At 35.2% G+C, this 24664-nt stretch overlaps 1 protein-coding gene across 1 annotated transcript in view; it reads right to left on the bottom strand.

Annotated features, from left to right (window-relative positions):
• The window catches only part of DPYD (dihydropyrimidine dehydrogenase), an 852446-nt gene that overhangs the window by 137900 nt on the left and 689882 nt on the right, over window positions 1-24664 (bottom strand). The window contains exon 19 of the mRNA XM_045478381.1: window positions 19347-19489. Coding sequence (XP_045334337.1) covers window positions 19347-19489 — 143 coding nt within the window. The remainder of the gene's footprint in view (window positions 1-19346; window positions 19490-24664) is intronic.

Consider the following 24664-nt stretch of genomic DNA (forward strand, 5'->3'; position numbering starts at 1 on the left):
CTTACCCTAAATGGTTCAAGGTAAATAATCAAATTTGCTAGTGAACAGAGTCATGCAAATACTGGCATTTAAAATAATTTGCTCTCCTCTAATACATGTCCTGCAAAATTTCTGCCTCTTCCTTTCCAGAAAGGCCTTCTCCCTCTATTTGCTGGAGATGTGTAGCCAGAAGTATTTAATAGATCACTCTGGATTTTGATCATAAGAAAGCAATTTTAAGACATCATCTCTTCAAAAAAGTCTTTCTCTATTACTCAAAAATTACCCACTCACTCATTTATTCTCTCATTCCGCAGACACTAATTTATAAACTAGTCCCTTGGTTTCCTTTCAAATTCTATTATCAAACAAAACTTCTGAATGCGGCAGCCTCGGGTTATGCTGTTCATTTTTATCTGTCAGAATAAACCTTCCTTGAAAAGCTGTTGTGAGGACCAAATGAGATAAGAATTATGAAGTGCTATTTACCAGGAAGTAAGTCTTCCTCAGTCCATATGTGACACAGTGGGTCTCATTCAGAGGTAAAAATAAGTATTCAAGTTCTTAATTGTATGTCTTACTGTGAAACTAGTGCCTTTTGAGTTTTCTTCCCATATTAACCAATTTCTCAGATAAGTTACTATGTTGAGGCCCTGGACTAAAACTATCATGTCTATGTTGTCAACAACTGCCTTATCACATACAGAGGAACACACAAGATAGAATGTTAAGACCAAAACATGACTGAATATCACCTGTCATACTTTGACAGCATAAACTGAAATCTGACTACCACCCCCTCCCCACAAATCAATATACTATAGGTTCTAAATCAATTATTGAATATGAATTAGAATATGAATATGAATGCAAGAAAAGAACAAGGTAAATGCAGGTAAGTGAATTTTATATGTTTTATATTTCAGTCTTGTCTATAAAATGTCACACTGTAAATTAAACTATTGCTTGTATTCTGAGATTGTTAATAGGGAACATTACCTAATTTTACAATGCTTTAAAAATGCCATGAACTGATTGTGTTTATTAATTCTGCAATACTCATATTTATTTTGTGTATTTGAGAGACATCAGGCCCTATGAATATGCAACATGATACTTAATTTAGTTCTGTAAGACCAGGCATGCACAATGCATGCTGTATTTGGCCATACTGAATTCCCAAGTGATTAAGTTGATTTTTTTAGCTTGCATCATTGTTTTCAGGCCCAATGATGAATCATAGAACTTTTCTCTCACCTCATATACATTACTGCATCTGGTGTCATTAGGACTGAGTTAATATCCAGAATGTAGTGATTGATTTAGGGAGACGATAATGAGATTATGGCTCATGCCCTTAAAGCATGACAACTGAAATCCTATCATTTTCCACATGAGGAAATATGCTAAATATTATAATATCTGATGTGTCTATCACCGTAGGATTAAGCCAGCTATCTGAAACAGAGGTTTCATATTTTGATCCTTAGACATATTATTTTCTTTTGTCTTACAAACACAGCATAAATTTTTTGAGGATAGTGAAGGTTTATATTTGCATGCCCAAATTTTTAATTCCAAGAAGTTCTTAGGTCCTCTTGGTTCAGATCTGTCAGCTTAAATAAAAGAAGCCAACAGCAATCATTATCTTTCTTTCCTCTGATTTTGTGGGTGGGATCAGTGAACAGGGTAAGGAGATGTTTAACTAGAAATATGTATATTTCAAGCCAAAAGAATCTGGTTTGTATTTTCAGAGACCCATAGGTCATAAAAACATAGAATGTGTGGGAAATCTGACCATAGCAGAGAAGCAATATTTCCTGGTATCTGAAGATGAGTTAGGGAAATGGATAAATATGTTTTTAAGGACTAACAAATTTAGGATTTTTTTTCCTTTGGAGGGATATGTTTTCTAGACTTTTTATTTACTTTATTTAAAAATATACATTTGATGTAAATTGTATTTCTTGTAATCTTTTCCTTTAACACTCATGATCCTCTTAAGCTTGGCTTTAGGAATATATATCTGAGAATGATAAGAGATAAATGAAACTGGCCTCTGAAATATTCAATACCCAGATGCTTACTGCTTATTTCTAAATATTCACTGATCTACACATCAACCCAGTCATTCATCTCTCAGCATCCATCCACAAGCACGTATCCACGTATCTACTTTGTGCCCGATTCCTCTAATCACCGTGAGGCATTCATAAGAAGCAGAAAGGAATGTGTATCCTAGCTGGGGGAGAAGACATACACTCATTTATCAGTATTAGGTTATATATGCATTTGAAGGCTTGGTACATCTCTGGAAAATCAGATAGAAAAAAAGGAGAGGCAACTGTCCATCTGACATCTCCACTGGTGTCTCCTGGGCATCCTTACTATGGCCAGAACAGCATTCTTGATTTCCCATTTCCTGCAACCTACTTTTCCAATAGTCCAAAAGCTAAAAATCATTCTCCATTCCTTTATTTTCTGGCTCACAAAATTATAATCTCTCAGCAAGCCTTATTGCACTACTTCAAATATATATTGTGAATCTGTCCATTCTCTCCACATTCATTGCTTTTTGTTATTCAAATCCATCGTCATCGCTGACCTGGACTACTGCAATAGTTTCCATCTTCTACTATTGAAATTAATTACCCTCAAATTAATTACCTATACAATAGCTAGAATGATTATTTTAAAATATAAATTAGATCATATCTTACCGCTGCTTAAAACCAACAATGTCTTACCTTGCTTTGAAATAATAGGGACACCTGCTTTAAAGCACTGTATGATCTGGTCCCTGCTCACCTCTCTTATTCATGCCCACTATGCTGTAGCCACAATGGCCTTTTCTGAGCAGGCAAAGAAAAAAAAAGAAAAAGAAAAAAAAATCTTGCCATTTATGTTTTCATTTTTACATTTGGGGTTTTTCCCTGTCTACCTGTAATGCTCTTCTCCATATTTTCACATGTTTGGGTAAATCTTACTGCGTTCTCTTAAGTATCACCTCTCTATAGGACCTCCCCACTCAGACCATCCAGGCTCCCAGGCACTAGCACATTTACTGATTTAAATTCTCTAAATAGCATTTATCACTATTTGACTTTTTTCTTATATGTCTGTTTCTTATTATTGTGCCTGGTATCTATTAGACACTCAGTAACTCTTAATAGAATAAATGGACATTACGACCAATACATAATACAGTTTGATGACATGAACCTCTTGAATGAAGTTCTCAACAGATGTTAGTTGTTGATACCTCAAAGCCAACCTCTCATCTCTTTAACATTTCCTAAATAATAGATAATTTTAAAAATTAAAATACTTAAATCAGACAGAAGCATATATACCAAGTATGATTAGTGTTTATTTGTAAGAAAATAGTCTAATTTTAGTACTTTAATGCATAGAACACATTAAGAAATCTAGGAAGGCCTCTACCAAGGATGCCTTAATCAGGCAGGCCTATTTGAATGCGTTTACTTTTAAATTAGGCAGCATTTATAAACGTTAATTTAATTTGATTACATCTGAGATATTAATACTATAAATGTTAACAGATCCTTATAAAAGGCATTATGTCATTTTTCTAGTAAGATGAAAGAAACAGAACTTTTAAGCATTATTGATATCCTCATGTTTACCCTAAAGATTTTTCACCATGAATCCTTCAATCCAGATTTCAAACTTTTGCATTTAATAATTTTGTTACATATAGTACTTAATCCATCTCTAATTATGTGGGTTTCTTAAAGCAACATTATTAAGGCATAATTTAATACCATAACATTTATTTGTTATAAGTATGCAAGTCAATGACTTCTAGTAAATTTACAGAGTTGTGAAACTATCACCACAACCCCCTTTTAAAGTATTTCCATCAAGTCGGTTAAGCGTCCGGCTTCAGCCAGGTCACGATCTCGCGGTCCGTGAGTTCGAGCCCCGCGTCAGGCTCTGGGCTGATGGCTCAGAGCCTGGAGCCTGTTTCCGATTCTGTGTCTCCCTCTCTCTCTGCCCCTCCCCCGTTCATGCTCTGTCTCTCTCTGTCCCAAAAATAAATAAACGTTGAAAAAAAAAAATTTAAAAAAAAAAAAAAAAGAAAAAAAAAAAATAATAAAGTATTTCCATCAGCTAAAAGTTCCCTGTGCCTTTACAGCCACTCTCCCACTACTGATCTGTTTTCTGTCTTCCTAGATTTGCCACTTCTAATAGTTTCTTATAAGTGGAATTATACAATACAAATATTATAGTATTTTGTGTCTGTCTTCACTGAGCATAATATTACACATGCTAAAACAATCTATGTTGTTATGGTATCAGCCCATTCTATTGCTGAATACTATTCCATTGTGTGCATGTACCACGTTTTGTTTATCGGCTCATCAACTGATGGCAATGTGGACTGTCTTCAGTTTTGGGGTTTTAGGAGCAATGCTGCCATGACTGTGTATGTAAGTCTTTTTGTGGATATATGTTTTTACTATTCTTGGGTAGACACCTGGGAATGAAATTTCTGGATTGTATGGTAAATTTATGTTGAACTTTCTAAGACACTGCCAAACTGTTTTCCAAAGTAGTTGCACCACTTTACATTTCCACAAGCAATACATGAGTTTTCCAGTTTCTCCCCATCCCCGCCAGCATTTATTACTGTCTATCTTTTGACAACAGTCATTCTAGCAGGCAAAAATGCCAATATAATGTGGTGGTTGAAAATCAGATGCTAGGTCAAATTGTTTGAATTTAGATCACAGCTTTGCCACCTATCATCTTGTAATTTAACATTCTTGGCTATAAAACATGGACAATGCTAATATCTATCTCTCCCAGGATTACTAGAGGATAAATGAACTAATATAACTATTAGCTTACAAAGTATCTGGCACGTGATAAATTCTGTATAAGCATTACCCATCATAATAGTTTTGCTATTATCATTTGCAAAGTTAAAATGTACTTATACCCTGTGGATTATAGGTAAGCTGTGGATTATAGGTAAGCTTTGAGAAGCTGTTTATGTTCTCTTAATTATCAGTTCCCTATAGGTGTTGGCCTATTATGATAGGTATCACAAAGTCCAGGCACTAGAATGCCAGGTGCTATAAAAATCTACAAAATCTATAAAAATCTACTATTGAAAAAAACCACTACAGATCTCACACATAATTAGAATGGGTAATACTCTAAATAGCCAGAATGACCTACCAGGCAACTTTATTTTTTTTTCATTGATTGTCATGCTTTTTATTTATTTTTTAAATTTTTTATAAGGCAACTTTAGATAAAGATAGGAATTGGACTGTCTGATTTAAATAGTGCCTATCATTTATTTCTAAAATTTTTAAAAAATGTTTTATTTATTTTTAAGACAAAGAGAGACGGAACATGAGTGGGGATGGGGCAGAGAGAGAGGGAGACACAGAATTTGAAGCAGGTTCCAGGCTCTGAGCTATCAGCACAGAGCCCAACATGGGGCTCGAACTCACTAACTGTGAGATCATGATCTGAGCCAAAGTCGGACTCAAATGACTCAACTGACTGAGCCACCCAGGCGCCCCCTATCATTTATTAATAAAATATATAAAATAATTTATTTATTAATAAAATGTGCCTATCCATGGAAAAAGTTGAAAGCTGGTATAAACAAGTTGTTTTCCCTTACAAAGTTGCATTCAGGTCTCAATTACTTGGCAGTAAGGTCCTTCTTCCTCCCTTTTCTTTACTCCATCTATTTGTTTGTCTCTTTTTTTTTGGTTTGCTTGACTATTTGCATGATTCATGGATCACTGCTGCTTCTGACCAAGGAATGAGTGGAGAGCCAGGCAAACGATAACATTCCCCCTTCTCAAATCACTATTATGACCATTTTAGACACTTTTGCAGAGAGGTACAAGTCCCAACTGTTTGTGAAATATATTTCTGATTAATAGCTTTAGAAGATGTTTTGCATACATGTTACTCAATCTTAAAAGAACATCATGAAAGCCTTCCAGATTACTTTTTCCGAATTTCCAGATATAAGCAGTGTGCATTTCCACATGCTTAGGTCATTGCTGTCCTAAGTTCTCTAGGTTTCAGGAAGTCTTTGGGTACCCATTTAATTCCCTAACAGTGATTTTTGAGAACACTCAACTTCTTAGCTTTCTCTGTCTCATTCTGGGACAGAATGTAAGTTATAGTATAGTAAAAATATTATTATCACTTATTATCACTATTTTCACTTACCTGTGTTACTATCAATAGTCATAAACAAAGATAATAAGGACAATATAAATATAATATTTAGCTGTCTCTGCACTGACAAGTTTTTATCCATTTCTGAAATTCTAGGCTTTTACAAAAATAGCATGAATGTATTCTGTCTAGTTTTAGAAAGATATATGGAGGTAGGTTTTCCACAGTATGAAGGCAGAATTTGCCTATAATTTTAACTGGATAACTTATAAGATAATAAGTTATCTGTCACTATGAATATACAGGCTGGATAACCAGACATACAGAAGAGGTCAGTATCCTGGATGAAGTGCCAGAATGGGACACGTGACCCTCCAGAAGGATGAACTTCAACCAATGGGAGAAAGAAGGCTGGAAGGAATGGCAGATAAATTTTCTCTCACTTTTCCCTGGGATGGATTGTCCCAAGGCACTATTTTCTATCTAGTCTATCTGGAGATGTTCCATGTGGCCAATTGACTGTGTGTATTGCTTGCAGCTTGTGAAGCAGTGGACTACTCAGTAATGCATTACCCTGTATTCAGATCCCAATTTTCTCTTTCTTCTATTCCCTTTTTCTCTAGCTACTCTAGGTTTTACTTTCTAAACCTTAGCACTCGGCCTTTTCTTCAGGTGCTGTTTCCAATCAGCCTAAGCTAAGATACATGCTAGTGAAAAGTTAGAATAGAGGGGTGTAAATTTTGTTTTAAAATTCTTTATCAATGCATAAAAATAGTAGCAGGGGGTGATGATGATAATAGTGACATAATTAATATCCAACATCTGTGGGCACTGTGTTGTAGGTACTGTTTGAAATGCTTTCCATGTGATAATATTTAATCCTCATAACCATCCTATGAAGTAGGTATTATTATCATCAACCCGACTTCTCAGATAACAAACTTGAAGTATAAAATGTTCACAGATCCAATAAAGCCAAAGTCATATAGCTAGTGAGCAGCAGAGCTAGGATTTCACTACAAGCCATTGATGCATTTTTATTTGTGCTGAAGCGTGCATCAGTAAGATGTAGTCTTATTGGGCTTCCTGTGCCTGGCTGGCAATTCTGAGGTTGATATTACTGTCTGTGTCGCAAACTCCAGACAAGGCTGTGTGGGTCCTTGCCATACTGTTTATGCTTAGAATATAGTCTCTAGAGAATGGAGGTCTCTTTCTTTCTTGCTTGCTTTCAAGAACGTACCATTGTCCCAGACGCTCTACCTACAAGGCTACTCAGCTTGCATCAAACAGAAGCACTGCAAAACACCTACTTGGTTGAACCAAAGTCTCTCGTATCTTCCCTTATCATAGAGGTTTATCAAAGGTCTACTTTATGTTATACTTAATTCAGGGCATTTGTAGTTTCACCTTGAATCATACTTATCATCATCATCCGAGTGTATGTTACATCCACCCTGTATGCAAACAGACATGCCCATGCTCAGGCTCATTACACTCCATCATGTGACTGTTTGGGGCTAACCTACAATGGTTCCCACTTTGTGTGATGTAAGATACTTATGACTGAAAGTGACCTATACTTTCCTTTTGCCTTTCTGTTGCTCTATTTAAAATAATGACTACAGAATCTCTTTCAACAAAAGGTCATTTGTGTCAATGGACAGAACACAGAGGATCAGATCACCTGTGGTAATTGCAAATTAATGCTCTCTTGGCAATGCATTAACTACACACTATTGATCTACAATTGAATCACAGAAGCTACTGAGAAGTGATTTTACTTTCCTATTTTTTGTGCTTTTATTGCTTTTTCCATAATGCATTTTTCTTTCAACTGGAATTTTCCCTAATTGTCTCCATTTTTAATTTCCTACAGTGACATGACTTCTAACTTGTAATTAGAATCTGTAAAAATTCATGTCTCTGTCTCAAAAGCCTTTTAGAAATCTACTGAACTATAACTTTGATGCCATAAAATACATACATGATACACAGATACATTGCTAGAGAGCCAAATTCTTGAATGATTTTTTTTGTTCACTTAGATAAAACAGAAAAATATTTGGTTCTCTACCTGAAATTACAATTTGTTGAGTAGTCTGCAGTAAAACATTCAAAAGTTTCCCTTAAACGCATTTTCTTTGGGAACATTAATGATGAAATTTTCTTTTCTAGAACAAACTTTTAACATAGAAGTAAACAGTTCATTTCAGAGATGAATTTTTTTAAGTATAATGTGAGAGGAAGATACAATAATCCAGTCAAGATTATATATATCTGCATAGGATGTTACTGACAAAGCCCACAGTTCCTCATGTTTGTGCCAAACTCTTAACCAATAATTATTCTATCTGGGGGAACCAATTATAAGCTTGTATTTCAATGGTGAACTTGATAATGTTCCTACGCTAGACAGGTCATCTGGCCTAAGCCTGGTTTCTGAAATGTGAGTTAGGAGTCACTGAACTAAAGAAATACCCTGACAGCAATTCCCTTAGAAGTTCTCATAAACCTTAAACTTATCATTGATTTTCTAAACTTCTAAATGGGAGACATAGTTGAGATTTCCACTAAAGGTCTTCCTAAAATGTTTTTAGGCCTGTAAGAATTTTAATATTTCACTACATTTTTTCATAATCATTATTTGCATCAATACTCACAATTAATACTGCAAAAATAAATGTGCACTCAAATTGTTTGCCTGTTCTTTATTTCTCAGTAAATCGTTATCATCTGTTCCAAAAAAGCCCTTAATAAATGTCAATTGCACTACTGGAATTACATAATCCAGTTATTCTTTTTTCTAGGAGTTTTAAATTAGAGACAGATACAATCAAAGTTGATATTCATTAATCTTAGAGCTGGACCGGGGTGCTGAAGTCTCCCTGATGTGCCAGGCTTTGCTGGGTGGTAAGAAGAGTAGCTGAACCAGTGTGGCTGGAGCAAGAAAGAGCCACTCCAGGGACTGGGACTCTGATTTGTGGTATTCCCTTCAACATATTAAATGTCACTTCTTCCTTACAATGACCCAATGAGATAGGTCCTATAAACTTCCATTTTATAGGTGAATACACCAAAGTGTACAGAAGTTAAATAAGCTCAAATTTATTCAGCCATTAAATGGTGAAACTCGTGGTTGAGCAAAGGCGGTAGAACCTCAGAGCTCCCTCTCTTAACTACCACACTATACATGGCAATACAACCACCTCTGGATATCTAACAATGGCACACAATACTATTAAGGATCTTCAAGGACAGAATGAACTGAAGTTTTCAAAAACACGCTAGCAACCAATAATAGGGTTTATTAAATAAATGCATTAAGAACATGATGTTGAAAACATCCGTTTGCAAGATAAAAACCAAACCCGTGTATTAGGCAATGATATGGAGGCATAAGGCAGAACTACTGAGCTTCAATTTTACCTTGGGAAGAAGAGATACCACTAGCCTTTCTAAAGCAGGTCTCAGAGCTCAGTTCCAGTTTTGATTCAGAGCCCTATGTGTTCCGTGGTGCAGCTACTGTCTGCAAGGGTCTTCTTTCCTTCTCCTCTTTTCTACTCTCTCTCAGCCTTAGACACATCCTATATCAAGATCAGAAAGCAAGCAAATGAATCTTAACATTGTCTAATCTTTTTTTTTTTTTCAACGTTTATTTATTTTTGGGACAGAGAGAGACAGAGCATGAACGGGGGAGGGGCAGAGAGAGAGGGAGACACAGAATCAGAAACAGGCTCCAGGCTCTGAGCCATCAGCCCAGAGCCTGACGCAGGGCTCGAACTCACGGACCGCAAGATCGTGACCTGGCTGAAGTCGGATGCTTAACCGACTGCGCTACCCAAGCGCCCCAACATTGTCTAATCTTTGAAGATGATTAGAAATCAGACCAAAATCTGCTCCATTAAATATGGGCTAGGAAGAAAATCACGAGTATCTCAACAGAAAAAAAGAAAAGAAAAACACACTTCAGTAAATTCAGAATGCACCACCACTAAAATGATGACTGGATCTTTTGAGAAGAAAGTAACTCCAGGGAGTCTAGTCTGCTGTGAATATATTGTGGGGGTGATGGCCAAAAGTGAGACTTTACTACAAGACTTACATGAGGCTTGTACACATGTGTGTAGGTGTCAGGAGGATAAAGTTTCTAAGGTTTGGTTTGTTATAATTGCAAAAAGAAACCGCTGCCCCTAAACATAAAAATGTATTTAAAAAAAATCAAAGGATCCGGTCTTAAAATAGCGTGTAAAAATATCGAAACCTGTTTTTTTATCCATCAGAATAAGGACAGTAAGCATAAGAAGACAGAAGTCATTTAAAAAGAAGATAGGCCATAACCCAGGAACATCATTATTATCATAAGCTAATAATTCAGTGTCATTTCAAAACTGTAACTAAGAAAAGTGATAAAGAATTGGGACAGCACATGCAAAGCAAAATAGTGGGGTACAAAACTGAATGTCATTATTAGAAACTCTTAGGGAGGTAGGCATTTATGAGGAATCAACTGTGAAATGTCCTTTTGGTCTATGTTTTCATTCTTTTCTTGTGAGAAAAAAAAAAAAACTTAGAATGGCACAAACAATCTATTCTAATCTGAACCCTTGGGGGGAAAAATTCAAATATATTATGTACATGATAGTACTAAATGGTTCTGGAAAGAGACTTTTGTTAGTCTGACTTTTGGGTTAATATTTAATAGTATCTTTTTTGTGTAGAAAGTTGATGTCGACATTCTACTGTTAACAAAACATGCACTTAGAGATATGTTTCCGCTAGAAGTGATGTTCTTGTGTTGATAAAGGGGACCACTGTCCTTGGGAATAATCAAAAAATTATCTGCAAGGCAACTAACCAAGGATGAAGGAGGCTGTCAGTATCCTTAGAAGAGGAGGGAGTTGAAATCTTAGAGGATAAAAACATTAATTAAAAAGGGAGCAAAATGCCATGAAAGTACAATGTAGACAGGGCCAACTGGGCATTTATTTGTTCTTGAATTGAGAAGAGAGAAGGGGTGTGGTGTCAGCCTGTGAAAACATAAAGACGGTCACTCTTCAATACTTTTCCATTAAACATAAATAACATCAAAATCCACCCTCAAAGTATGAAGAGTAGTTATTTTTTTTAATTTTTTTTCAACGTTTATTTATTTTTGGGACAGAGAGAGACAGAGCATGAACGGGGGAGGGGTAGAGAGAGAGGGAGACACAGAATCGGAAAGAGGCTCCAGGCTCTGAGCCATCAGCCCAGAGCCTGATGCGGGGCTCGAACTCACGGACCGTGAGATCGTGACCTGGCTGAAGTTGGACGCTTAACCGACTACGCCACCCAGGCGCCCCTGAAGAGTAGTTATTGATAGTATTCAAAATACATTACCTCCCAAAGTGACTATTTCTAACAGTCATTTGGATGGACAAATTATGGGATGGTTATTAAAAAATCAGTTATGCCCAATCACAACTCATTTCAAATGATACTGATAAATTCAAAAGCTTGAGAGAAAAGCAACAAAGAAAACACAATATTTGGAAAACAATATGTGACATGAAAATATCTAAGCAACTGGGTTTTTTTTTTAAACTGAATAATAAGAGGATAAATAGTAATTTAAAACTTTGGTCAGGAATATGAAGATTTTTTGACAAAGAAGTTTAACTAGTAGTTAACCATATCTCTGCATACAATGCGAAAAGAAGCAGACAAAATAAAGGATCTGGTAAGAGTCAGGGAAAAAAAAAAACTTTGGCCAAAGTTGATGCAAGATCAGATATTTCATATGGCTGTATCTACAAACATCTTTGCTAACTCATGGTTATTTTTTCACATAAAACAGTCACTATGTGATACTTATGGTAAAACTGTCTTTCAAAAAGATTAGACTTAATTTCAATTAATTTCCTTTGAATTTAGATGTTAATCTTCCTACCAAGTGGAGAGTGTGTAATCATTTGAAGGCCTAACAGGTTTCCATTTAATTTCCTCTATTTGCTTATAAACAACACTGTTGCACTGGAATCACGATGCTTTTCAAAAATTAAAACCTCTTCTGTTAAAAGTAACCATCCATTAAACTAATTTAAAATAATGTAATAATTGACACGGTAATTGTAATTTCATTGAATGGATACTAAGAGCATATTTTTTTCTCATATATCATTCTAAGAATATAGGATTTCTATTTTTTTCAATACCCACTTGCAAATTGTTCTTAAAATTGTAAATGAAGCACTCATTAAAGCTAGGAAACAAGAAACTGCATAGTGGAAAGAAAAATATGTCTATTTTAACTAGCTATGTGAAACAGTTCAGATGCCATTTAAAATAACTGAATGGTATTGACTATTCTTCATTCCTATATCATAGGCTTACTTTAAAGTGAATGAAGATGGGAAAAAACCTAAGAAACCATTGAATAACTACTTCCCACCTACCCAATAAAAATTGAGAATATAGTATGCAAAATTTTTATCCTCTCAAGACCCCCATCAATAGAGCTGAAGCACTGACATCTTCCTGCGTGCTATCACCAAGAGAAAATGTCGGTAAAGCATCTGCACTCAGGTGGAAACAGTGTCATCGTCTGCTTCAATTACTTCTTTTTCACTGGTTTTAATAAAATAATACATCTCCTGATTACATTAAAATATTACATTTAGCTTGAACTAGCTCCATTAGAACAGCTTTGATTATTGTTAAAAATTGATTTGGTTATCTAAGTTTAGTGAGTGTCCATCACATGACCATGATTCTTCACAGCAAATGCCCACTCTGCTCCCTCGTTCTGTTGTATTTCAGGATTTTCTATTAACTTCAGTGACAAACCCTAACAAAAGAAATGGGATAAAAAAAAAAAATCCACCCATACAATCTCAATGAAGGCACAGGTCATAATTGTACATGAATGAACTGATGGCTTCCTATAATTTCCGATGTCCTGAGTCAAAGTCCTTAATAGATTAAATTGTAATGGGCAATATCATTAAATTAAATTATAGAAACCCAGAGTCATTCAGTGAAAAAAAGGTAGTATAGTACTTATATTCCCTATCTATATACAATAGAGAAGAGTGAACATTTTGTAATGAAACTTATCACTAAAAGCAACTGACTTAGACTGGATTTTAGCTGCAACAGAAATCTCTAAATAGTTTTTTATTATAAGAAACTGTAAACTAGTACTAAATCAGAGGAAAGGGATATAGGACTCAGCAGGAAGGCTAGGTCTGGGAGTAAAAAACTAAAAGTAAAAGCATAACAACAACAACAAAACCCCAGTTTTAATTTATTGAAGTCCTCTCTTCAAACTATGTTAAAGGGGAATTATTCAAGTTATTTATTTACTATCCTCTTCATGAATAACTAATTGGCAGACAGAAGCAAACTTCTATTCTTCAGAGTAACCCCACAGAAGATTTTAAGACCTCAAGAGTTTATGAAGAGTTTGAGAATATAATTTAACAAGGAAGTACTTACAAATTTTAGTATCTGAAATTGACCAATAATTTTCACCTGTCCTTTTTAGAGCCCTAATTTGCATATTCTAATTAAAGAAAACCTATCAAGTAAGAAGAAAAATCATATTTCGAACACACTGGAGTTTATACAAATAAATTAGAAATCCATTTAGCTGACAAAGTTATAAGAGCAGATACCCAAGAACACAAACACATAATTGGTTTTGAACCTTATTTCTTGGCCACAGTCTTGTATTTGGTTCTTTTGTAATAGTCATTTTCACTCCAAAGATGTACTAGGGAAATGATCTGGAACCCAAATTACTCTCTAGCTAATTCCTTAGTTTTTATATTCAACATTCACTGAAGCATTCTGAAGGTAGAATTATTGGATGCTTCACCACTGAGAAGTTAACATCCTTGTCAAAGCAAGTTGCAGAATAAGATAATAGAAATAAACAGTGCCACTGAGAAATGATACATTCCTAGAAATGGTAAGAAGACTTCAAAAATTACCCATTAAAATGCAACCTGAAACTCTAAAAGGCATTTCTGTTTATGAACTGCAAAGTGATCTACAATATTTTGTAATTTTTATATTTCAGTTAACCCTCAAATAAAAATTTAAGCAAGTGATGCTCCAACATTAAGTATTTTCCTTTGATAACATTTCCCTGAAATTTACCTTTTCAGTGAGGTCTCTTTTTTTTCATAGCACTTGTGATCTTACATACAAGATAATATACTCATCTTTCATATTTATTACATGTTATGTGTCTCCCCTCACTAAACTGTAAGCCCTGGAGGTAATGAACTGTTGCCTGTTATATTCACAGAATAATTTCAAATCCCTATAACAGTGCCAGGTATGTAGTAGGTTCTTAATAAATATTTATTGAATGAACAAATGTATGAATGATTCTCTGTGATGCATAATGATTAATAAGGGATGCATGTTTTATCACACTTATCCAACTTATGAAACAATTTTGGCTTTCCAGTTTGAAATGTCAGTACTTTTTCTAAAGTCACATAGAAGGTCAGAGCTGTTGAATTCATTTAAATCTGAATTTGAAATTACTAAATCCTTATTCCAGTAGTGAACTCACCTACCATATACCTACACAGTCTATGTATATGTATCAAGATCAGAATCAAAATATTTATTTGTGTCACTATTTGTACCCATTCCTTCTCTTTCTATACCCCAGTGTATCAGCACCACCACTCTGATACTTAAATGCATTTCTTTGATGACATCATGTAAAAAATGCATTTTGTCAGTATGTACTTCACTTCTGAGTAGAAAAAACTGGAAAGGTAGATTTGACAGTATGCCATCTAAAGATATATAAGGGGATGAGCTCTTCAAGAGAACTGTTATAGAATCAGAGAAAGGGACAGAGTTAGGTAAAAAGAGCCAGTGAACAAATGGCATCAGAGAAATACAGGGTGTTGATGGAGGGTTTAGGGCCTTGAGGTACATGTAAAAGACATGAACTAACTGCTGGAGAGAATTTGATGTTTTTTTGTTTTTTTTTTTTAAAGGCAAAAACAGATGCTGACTAGCACCCACGGCCCAGCTGACATTAAACACTATGAATTTGAAGTAAATCTAGTTGGCAGAGTTACTTGAACTTTTCTAATAATATTCAGCAGCCCAGAAGTATAGAAAATTAAAGGTTAGATTAACCCAGGATTAGGGAGCTGAACAGGGTGAAATTCAGTTACAATGAAAGAGACACAGAAATATTGCACATTCTCCACCCCCTTCAAATGTCAAGTCAAAATTCTAAACTCAAGGGTTTTCCCTCTCACAACCGTATTAAGTATATCTAATAACAGTATTAAGTATCTCTTAATACTGATTTTAGTTCATACTTTAGGTAAAATTGGTTTAAAAATGTGTTCTGGCTAAATAAAACTAAAGCTAATGGTAGAATTGGTGCATAATCTATAATCTTCTACTAGTTAAAGCCTATGTGTAGAACTTTGCATTTTTAACAAAGTCATTTGGGAACTAACAGTTTACATAGCTGGAAAGTCTCCCTGCAGTTCCCAGACAGAGCTGAAAGGGAAGTCCTTTGGCAACCACTTTGTACACCATGTTAACACCTCATCACCTCTTCACAAGCTGGTTAAAAAAAATCACAACTCCAACACATTTATTTAACAAATTCACTCAACAAATACTGAGTATGTTTCTGCTGTATACCAAGCAGTCAACACATTGGGTGACCAATGTTTTAGGACGAGGCCTGGTGCAAGAAGATTAATTGAGCAAAATGAATTTCCTCTTTTGAAATCTGAGCCAAGAGGTATTAAGCTAGTGAGGCATTTCATGTAGAAGTTGGAGCTGAAAAACTACCATGTAGAGTGGGCCCAAGTGTCATGTGGCAGGTAGAAGTCCAGGGGAGGCAGAAACAAGGAGTAAGCCCTGGAGACAGAGTGGGAACTATAGATTCCTCTGAGGGAGAAATCACATGGACCATAGAAGAGAGATGGAGAAGATCTCTCCTGAGAACTGACCCATTGCTTCTTACAGTTCTAGTCCTAGGCTCCACTGATGCATAGACTATAATAGGCTCCATTTTCTTAAGGTACTTTGAGTGATTCTCTGCTTCTTGATCCAAGAGGAGCCTAAGCAGAAACCACAATTTGAATGATTATTTCACCATACAGTTTTGTGAGGACATATAGTATTCTACATATGCTGACATACTATGGTCCACACACTAAGTACACCTCTACTCGGCACATTTGTTGATTAATTTTTCTATGTTTTCACATTTCTTCTCTTCTTAGCATCTGTACTCTAAGGAATAAGCTGTAGCCTGAATATGTGAGCCTTGAGTAGGTGGGGAAGACCTGCCTATTACTGATACTCGCATCTTAGAGGTTCTAGGAGGGGGTCGGCAATGTGAGCAGTTGGAAGAGCATTGGCTTTACAGTTGTAAAACCTGATGTCTGTCCCTAGCACTAGTCATGTGACTTTGGCTACATTACTTTCATCCTTCAAGCTTCAATTGGTGTCAAAGTACAGGCACACCTCAAAGATATTGTGGGTTCAGTTCCAGCTCATCACAATAAAGCAAATAATGCACTAAAGTAAGTGAAATGAAATTGTTTTGGTTTCTCAGTGCATATAAAACTTGTGTTTATACAACACTATAGTCTATTAAGTGTGCAATAGCATTATGTCTAAAAATGTACATCCTTTGATTAAAAAATACTTTATTTCTAAAAATGCCAACCATCATCTAAGCTTTTAGTGAGTCATAATCACTGATCATATATCATCAAAACAGATATAATAACAATTTTAAAGCATGAAATATTGTGAGAATTGCCAAAATGTGATACAAAGACACAAAGTGAGCAAATGCTGTTTAAAAAAAATGATGCCAGTGGACTTGTCAGATTCAGGATTGCCACAAATCTTCAATTTGTAAAAAATGTAGTATTTAAAGTGCAATAAAGTGAAGCACAATAAAACAATTTCACTCTTGGGTAGGTGTGGAAATACTGTATGTAGCAGCAGCTAGAACCAGCACATGGAAGAATGTCAACAATCTTCACTCTCATGTGTGACTTGCCTAAGACTACATGTTTGGAAATAAGCAAGCATCTTTTCTGGGACCCTCTCATAACCCACTTGCATCCTCCAGTCCATACATTTCTCCATGTTCATGAAAGTAAATTCAGGTGATATTCAATCCTAGACATACATTATCCTCATATTTTTCTTGAAGATGGTGTTCCTTCTTCCTATATCTTTCCTTCCTTCCTTTCTTCCTCCCTTCCTTCCTTCCTTCTTATCCTTCCCTCTTCCTTCCTTCCTGATGTCCCAAGATACTTTAATATTTCCTTTCTTTTTAAGGAATTTCCTTTAGCCATTCTTTTAGTTATGGTCTCCTGTCAAAAAATTCTCTTAGTTTTTCCTCAGCCAAGATGTGTTGATTTATCCTTTGTTCCTGAAGGATATAGGATTTTAGGTTGGTAGTTCTTTTCCTTCAACAACTGAAAAATATTGTTCCACCTCCTGGAGTTCATGCTTTATGATGAGAAGTCTATTTTGATTAAAATTGTTTTCTCCCTCTAGGTGAAATTTTTTTTTATTGTTTCCAAGGTCCTTTTTTTCCAAGGTCTAGTTTTCAGAAGTTTGACTATAATGGGTTTTGGTATGGATTTCTTTAGATCTATCATATTTGAGGTTCATTCGCCTTCTTGAATCTACAGGATTTTGCCCTTTTAAAAAATTGGGAAGTTTTCAAACATTATTTCTTTGTCATCTCCTCCTTCTGTGATCTCTTCTCTGAATGTTAGATCTTTTGCTATAGTCTCACAGTTCCACGAAGTGCTGTTCATTTGTTTTTTTCAGTCTTTTTTCTCTGTGTTTTCCAGAGAGGTTAATTTCTATTGCTCTGTCTTCCATGTCACTGGTTCTTTCTTCTGTTGTCTCCATTCTGCTGTTGAGCCCATTAACTGTTTTAAATTCTAGTTATTATAATTTTCAGTCTTGAAATTTGGTTCTTCTTTATATCTTCTATTAGCATTCTGATATATATTATTTCTACCTTAGATTGTATTTTGTAAGAGGATGTTAACTCTGATTGTCAAATTAGCAATATGAGATATTTGTTCTCCACTTTCTTACCAGAGAATATAAGTGAAGCTAAACTCTATGCTTTCTAATTTCATTCAATGCTAGGTAGTAAGAATCCATATTAATGGAGTATGATCTGAGAGGTCACAGTCTAGTAATCATATGAAAAATTTTATCCCTGGGTCAAGTGAGACCATCTAAACCTGCATATCTGGCCTCAGGGCCAGATATTATGCTATAATGCACTGAGGCACTGTATTGAGTCTTTGCTCAGCAACATTATAACAAGCAAGTGTATAAGTAATAAGTAATAAATTATATGTAGGAGTGCTATTAAGATTATAATGTACTACATCTCATAGTATTGCATTATGACAATAATAGAATAATTTCTCACAGCTCTATATCACAAGAAGCTGATCAATTTATATTTATATTTGGAAAGTTTTGTGAAACTAATAATTTCCTTGCTTTAGCTGCCAGGAAATTCAGAGTCAAATTTGGTAGATTTCGTGTATTGGTCTTACCCTTGACTTCAATTCTTTTTCTTTATTTTTTTCCCCAACATTTTATTTATTTTTGAGAGAGAGAGAGAGAGAGAGAGAGAGAGAGAGAGAGTGCAAGCAGGGGAGGAACAGAGAGAGAGGGAGGCACAGAATGAAGGAGGCTCCAGGCTCTGAGCTGTCAGTATGAAGCCTGATGCAGGGTTCAAACCCATGAACTGTGAGATCATGACCTGAGCCAAAGTTGGACTCCTAACCGACTGAGCCACCCAGGTGCCCCTCATTTTATTTTTCAATCAAAATTTTACTTTTACCCAGACTTCTTCAAATATTTGTTTTTTTCCAAGTTCTACAGTGTGCATTTTGGTACCTGGTTTCATTTATTTTGGCAACAGAGAGAAAAAAAAATATTTTTCAAAGATAGAGTGTTCATAAGTCCTTAATAGGTCAGGGAATAAATCTCAGGTTTGTTCTCTACTCACAACAGTAACTTAATGAGTGCTGCCATTTTAATCACACACTGTCTCTTTCTCAGGAGACCTTATACACATATATTTGTTATCACATAATTTACAGTGGATGTGTTCGATGGAGCTCTTTGAAGGGGCAGACAAACACAAGTACTACCTGAAGGACTGAGGCTCCACTGTGGAGAAACTGAAGACCACTTTCAGCCGAGTCAATTCCACCAGTGGCCAAAATGGGAAATCCAGGCAAAGCACGAGCAATGGAGGTCACAGCTCTCAAAGCAATAGGTCTGATGGCTGTGCCTACAGAAAATGAGAATAATCAATGGTTAGCATATTGACTAGTTGAAAATACTGCCTTATAATTATTATTATGTAATGATGGTACTGTCCTAAACAAAAGTCAAATTTCTTTATCTGTATTTAAGATATATATATATGTAATACATATACATTGCCATGTTTTATAGTATGCTATTTTGATGGATGTGTATTTACTTTAAAATTTTTGATGCTATTATTGCAAGCAAACGTGTTATGCAAGTGGATATAGCAACTGTAGAACTCCTGCATAAATTACATGCATAATACAATTTGATATACAGTAATGTGTAAAAGATTATATGGAATGTTCAAGCATCTGTTTTAAAAAGAACAAGGAACAGCAGATTTTGAAAAAGAAAAACAATCGCATACAGTGCATAAATAGACATACAGCTCTGTTATGTATAAAGCAGCTGGTGTGAATAGAGATACTGTGAAAACACTCAAGGTGCTGATGAACTTACAGATTCCATATTGCTTTTTACATGTATTACTCATAATTTGATGAAATTTAGTGAGCCTAATATAATTTTTCAGACATTAGAAAGTTTCAACCAAGGTATGGACAATTGCTAGAATTTATTAATTAAAGAGTATGTGCTTAATTTTTTATACTTAGCCAGACATTACCAATATATTATTCCCTGATCAAAATGAAAGCATCATGGATGGACAGAACACTTGGGGGACATTTTTAAAATGATTAACTGCACTAAAGCTGCTTTCAACTCTCAAGGGTTAACACACTCTGAAGTAAATTAATGCTTTCAGCATATTGGGATGTAATTTGATATTTCTGGTGTGGACTCATAAGTCAATGTTCTATAAAGGTATTTTCTGAACTAAAAATAGCTCTATCTGTGCAAGAATTTGACATTAACTCAAACCAGGGTTCCATACACACACAAAAAAAACCCCACAAACAAGCAACTGGTAAAATCACCTCATGTGGTGGGTACTTTATCATCACCTCCACCACCACAAGCATCTCCACTGGCATTTTCAATATGTATTTATGGGAGCATTCTCTTTGAGGAAGCGCAAAGAATTTTCCTTAAAATTAGTGCATTTTTTTATCTTGTTCATAGGCATTTCAGATGATATTGAATTTATCTGTAACTGATGCTTTTGCATTAACACCAAAAATGTGTATGGAAATGTCTGTTCTTATTGCTCCCACACCTTAAAAAGCTTCCACTAGATATTAATGTCTCTCAGTCAAGAGTGTTCCATGTTGACACTTCAGAGTTCCATAACGGACACTGAAATTATAAGGCAGGAAAAATGAGGGAAATTAGAAACTGAACACCAAGATCCTATTTCTACCTCAAAATGTTTATCAGTGATTTCTCAGTCTGTCTGGTTTAACCATAGAGGAGGTAACATAGTAGACAGGAGAATGCATAGCAAGAATACATACCCACACTGACACTCACATACATATTTATATATACAAATCTTTAGCTGTACTAAAAAAGATATAAAAGTAAGAATAAAACTTAAATGAAAGCATTATAAATGAAATCTGTAACTTAAATAAATATTTTAGGTAGAGATATATCTATGTGCTCCTTATACCTGATATGTTCAGGACATATTAAGCTGATGGCTTTTACATGCATGTTACTTTGAAATGATAAACACTGGGATTCTTTTTTTTTTTTTTTCTCATTTAGTTGACCCTAGAGAGTAAAGGAAATTTGAGCTAAGCAGATAAATAATTTATTTCTAACTGCACTGTTAGAAGACTATCATTTACACTAAGGGATAAAATTTCAAAGTGGTACACAGGGATTTGGCCAAATACTCCAATTGATATTAATGGACATCAAATGGCAAAATCCCAGAACACAGCTTTGAAAATTTAACCAGTTACGTTTAAAGGGCAACATTATTACACAGGTGTTAAAAAACACCAGCAAATCCTCAGTGGCATTTGAAGATGTTCAATTAGGTCAATAAGACATATTCTATTTCATGTTTTTTCTTTCTTTTCTAAAATTTTCTAATCTACCTAATGAACACGAAAACCTTTCAAACCAGTAAAGGTATATTCTTAAAAATTAAGAGTAATTATGTTTTCTGAGGAAATGTGATCCAAAAATGAAGAAATGGATCCCTCTGTTACTGGCTAATAGTAAATTCAGTTTTTATTTCCATTATAAATTCCATTTGATTAGTTTTCTTTGTAACTCAACTGATTTAATATGAAATATAATCTACCTGTTCTCAGAGAGCATTTTTATGGGGAATAGGTTTTAAAAATGACTTTTATCTACCATGAAAGGTTTCTGGGAGGAAATCTTTTGAAAGTATATAAAAGGATCTTTCTAAATTGTTATATAGAAATTTCTTTTTAGTTTTAAAATGATAGGTATAAAGAAATAAGGTTCAAGATAAAAATAAAAGTTTCGGTGTAAGGGAAAAATACATATAAATATTACACAGAATGGTACATATGTCAATTAAAACACATAAATATTTCCAGGGTCATAGGTATTCAGATAAGGATTTTTACAACTTTGTCATTGCTACAGTAATTAATGATTTTAGACCAAAGACCAGGGAGGAAGAAGCCAGTTTGAGAGGCTTAAGGAATTGAATGTGGAGTCCATCCTTAAGAAAATGAAAAGGTTTAAATCAAGAAATTGAAATCCTTTAAGCTTAAATGAACTCATAGGCAACATGCAATTTAAATTAAGCCCTCATCCACATGGAGTTGCCAGATGAACCTCATGCCTAATGGGAAATATCAAGCCACACTCTTCCAACTGCGTGGAATGCTCCAATCAAGGTCAAGACATTCTGAATTTCCAAATTTTGAAACAAGCTGTAGGTTTAAACAAACAAACAAACAAAGAAAACAACAAATGAACTGGAGTCCCAACACTGCTGCCAAGAGCTCTGATTCGTTCTAAAGCCGCCCTCTGGAAAAGCTGGTGGACTAGACATGAACTGTAACTTTTGACATCTAATCAGTCTAGGCCTTCCTTATAGTCACACCTTAGAATGCAAATCAATGTGCTGAGGTCATGGGTCTTCTTTGGGACACTTCAAAGAATAATTTTGGATTGATTCATGTTCTAGAAAAACATTTTAATAAGCCAGAGATTTTTTTAAATGTTTATTTATTTTTCAGAGAGTGCAAGTGGAGAGGGGCAGAGAGAGGGGGTGGGTCTGAAGTGGGCTCTGCACCCACAGGCTGACAGCAGCTATCCTGATGTAGGGCTGGAACTCACAAACTGTGATCACGAGCCAAGTGGGAGGCTAAACCGATTGAACCATCCAGGTGCCCCGCCAGAGATTTTTTAACTAAAAGTTAATCAATCTGATTAATTAAAAGTTAATCTGGGCGCCTGGGTGGTTCAGTCGGTTAAGCGCCGGACTTCGGCTCAGGTCATGATCTCACGGTCTATGAGTCTGAGCCCCGCGTCGGGCTCTGTGCTGACAGCTCGGCGCCTGGAGCCTGCTTCCGATTCTGTGTCTACTCTCTCTCTGTCCCTTCCCCTGCTTGAGCTCTGTCTCTCTCTCTCTCAAAAATAAAACTAACATTAAAAAAAAAAATTTAAAAAAATAAAAGTTAATCAATCAATCATTAAGAAAATGATACTATCTCTAGTCAATATCATTTTAAGTGCAATTTAAAAAATACTAACGTTGGGGCCCGGGTGGCTCAGTCAGTTAAGTGTCCCACTGTTGATTTCAGCTCAGGTCATGATCTCACGGTTCCTGGGATCAAGCCCTGCATCAAGATCCATGCTGACAATGTAGAGTCTGCTTGGGATTCTCTCTCTCCCACTCTCTCTCTGCCCCTTGCACTCTCTCTCTCTCTCTCTCTCAAAAATAAACACCCTCTCAAAAATAAATAAACATTTAAAAAATGCTACCATTAACTATAGTATTATATACTGATATGTAAGTCTTAAGATATTATGACTTAATCAATTTCCTTACTCAGACCTCATTTATCCATTCATCTGTCCATCTGTCTATCCAAAAAATGTTTAAGCACCTATGCAATTTTTAAGAATTGCACTGAATCTGAAAAGCTTTCAAGAACAATCCCAATTAATCAGTTTGTGTCCTAACCATACTGTCACCAACGATAGGTACCCAAAACACTAGTCCCAGTGACTTTAGGAGGTAGTTTTAAGGCAAATAATATGAATCCATCTATTCATTCTGTACAGATGTTCCATTAGGAAAAATTCACATTCATTTAAACATCATACATTTTATAAATACTATTAATATGAATTTCAGAAAGAAGGTAATTTGAGGATGAACTAGTTACAGCATCAGACAGACAACAGGGCCACTTAGGTTCAAATTCTAGCTCCACTACTTGTAAGCTGTGTGACTTTGTGAAAATTTCTTAGTCTCATTGTACCCCTGTTTTTTCATTTATAAAATAATAAAACTACAAAATTAATAAAATTATTAATAAAATTTTATTAATAATAAAATTAGAGTTGTTTTGAGGATTAAATGATTTAAGTACAGAAATAAAATTGCACAGGTATTTGCTATTCTAATCTGTGCTACCCACAAGAACAATTGATTTCGGGGGAGCATTTATTCAGTTTACTTTGACAGGGCCAGTTATGTTTTTGGTGCGTATTTAGTAATGTAATGAAACCAATTTTTCTTTTATTAGAGACAAAAGCATGATGCCTATTATGGTAGAATTTGACATCCCCTGAAACCTTAGGAGGACCACAATCCACCCCCTTTGCCCCCTCTCCTAACGGCTCTCATCCAGCAGTGTCATAATATTGGTAAGATTACTATAACTGACTCCAAAGACAAAAATCTCAAAGGCAGTCACCAATATATTTAAGTGTTTGTTTTTTGTTTTTTTTTTTAGAATCCAAAGTGCATGCATTAAACTAATATACAAGGATTTTAATGACAACATCGGAACTCAAGTTTATTGGTGAAAGGGAGGTAGAGATTTACTTTGCATGACTAAATCCTTGAAGAGAAAGGAATTTTTAATGGGCAAGATAGTGTGGAACATATGCTAATTTTGGATAACTGGAATTTTGAATAATTGAGTTTAATTCTGTTTGTTTTTTCCCTAATCATTTGACTCCTAGGACAGCTACTGTTGCACAATTAATTCTTAGAGCTAAGTCCACAATAAACTCCCTG

Source organism: Leopardus geoffroyi, chromosome C1 (genome assembly GCF_018350155.1).
Source record: "Leopardus geoffroyi isolate Oge1 chromosome C1, O.geoffroyi_Oge1_pat1.0, whole genome shotgun sequence".
In the NCBI taxonomy this organism is placed as follows: Eukaryota; Metazoa; Chordata; class Mammalia; order Carnivora; family Felidae; genus Leopardus; species Leopardus geoffroyi.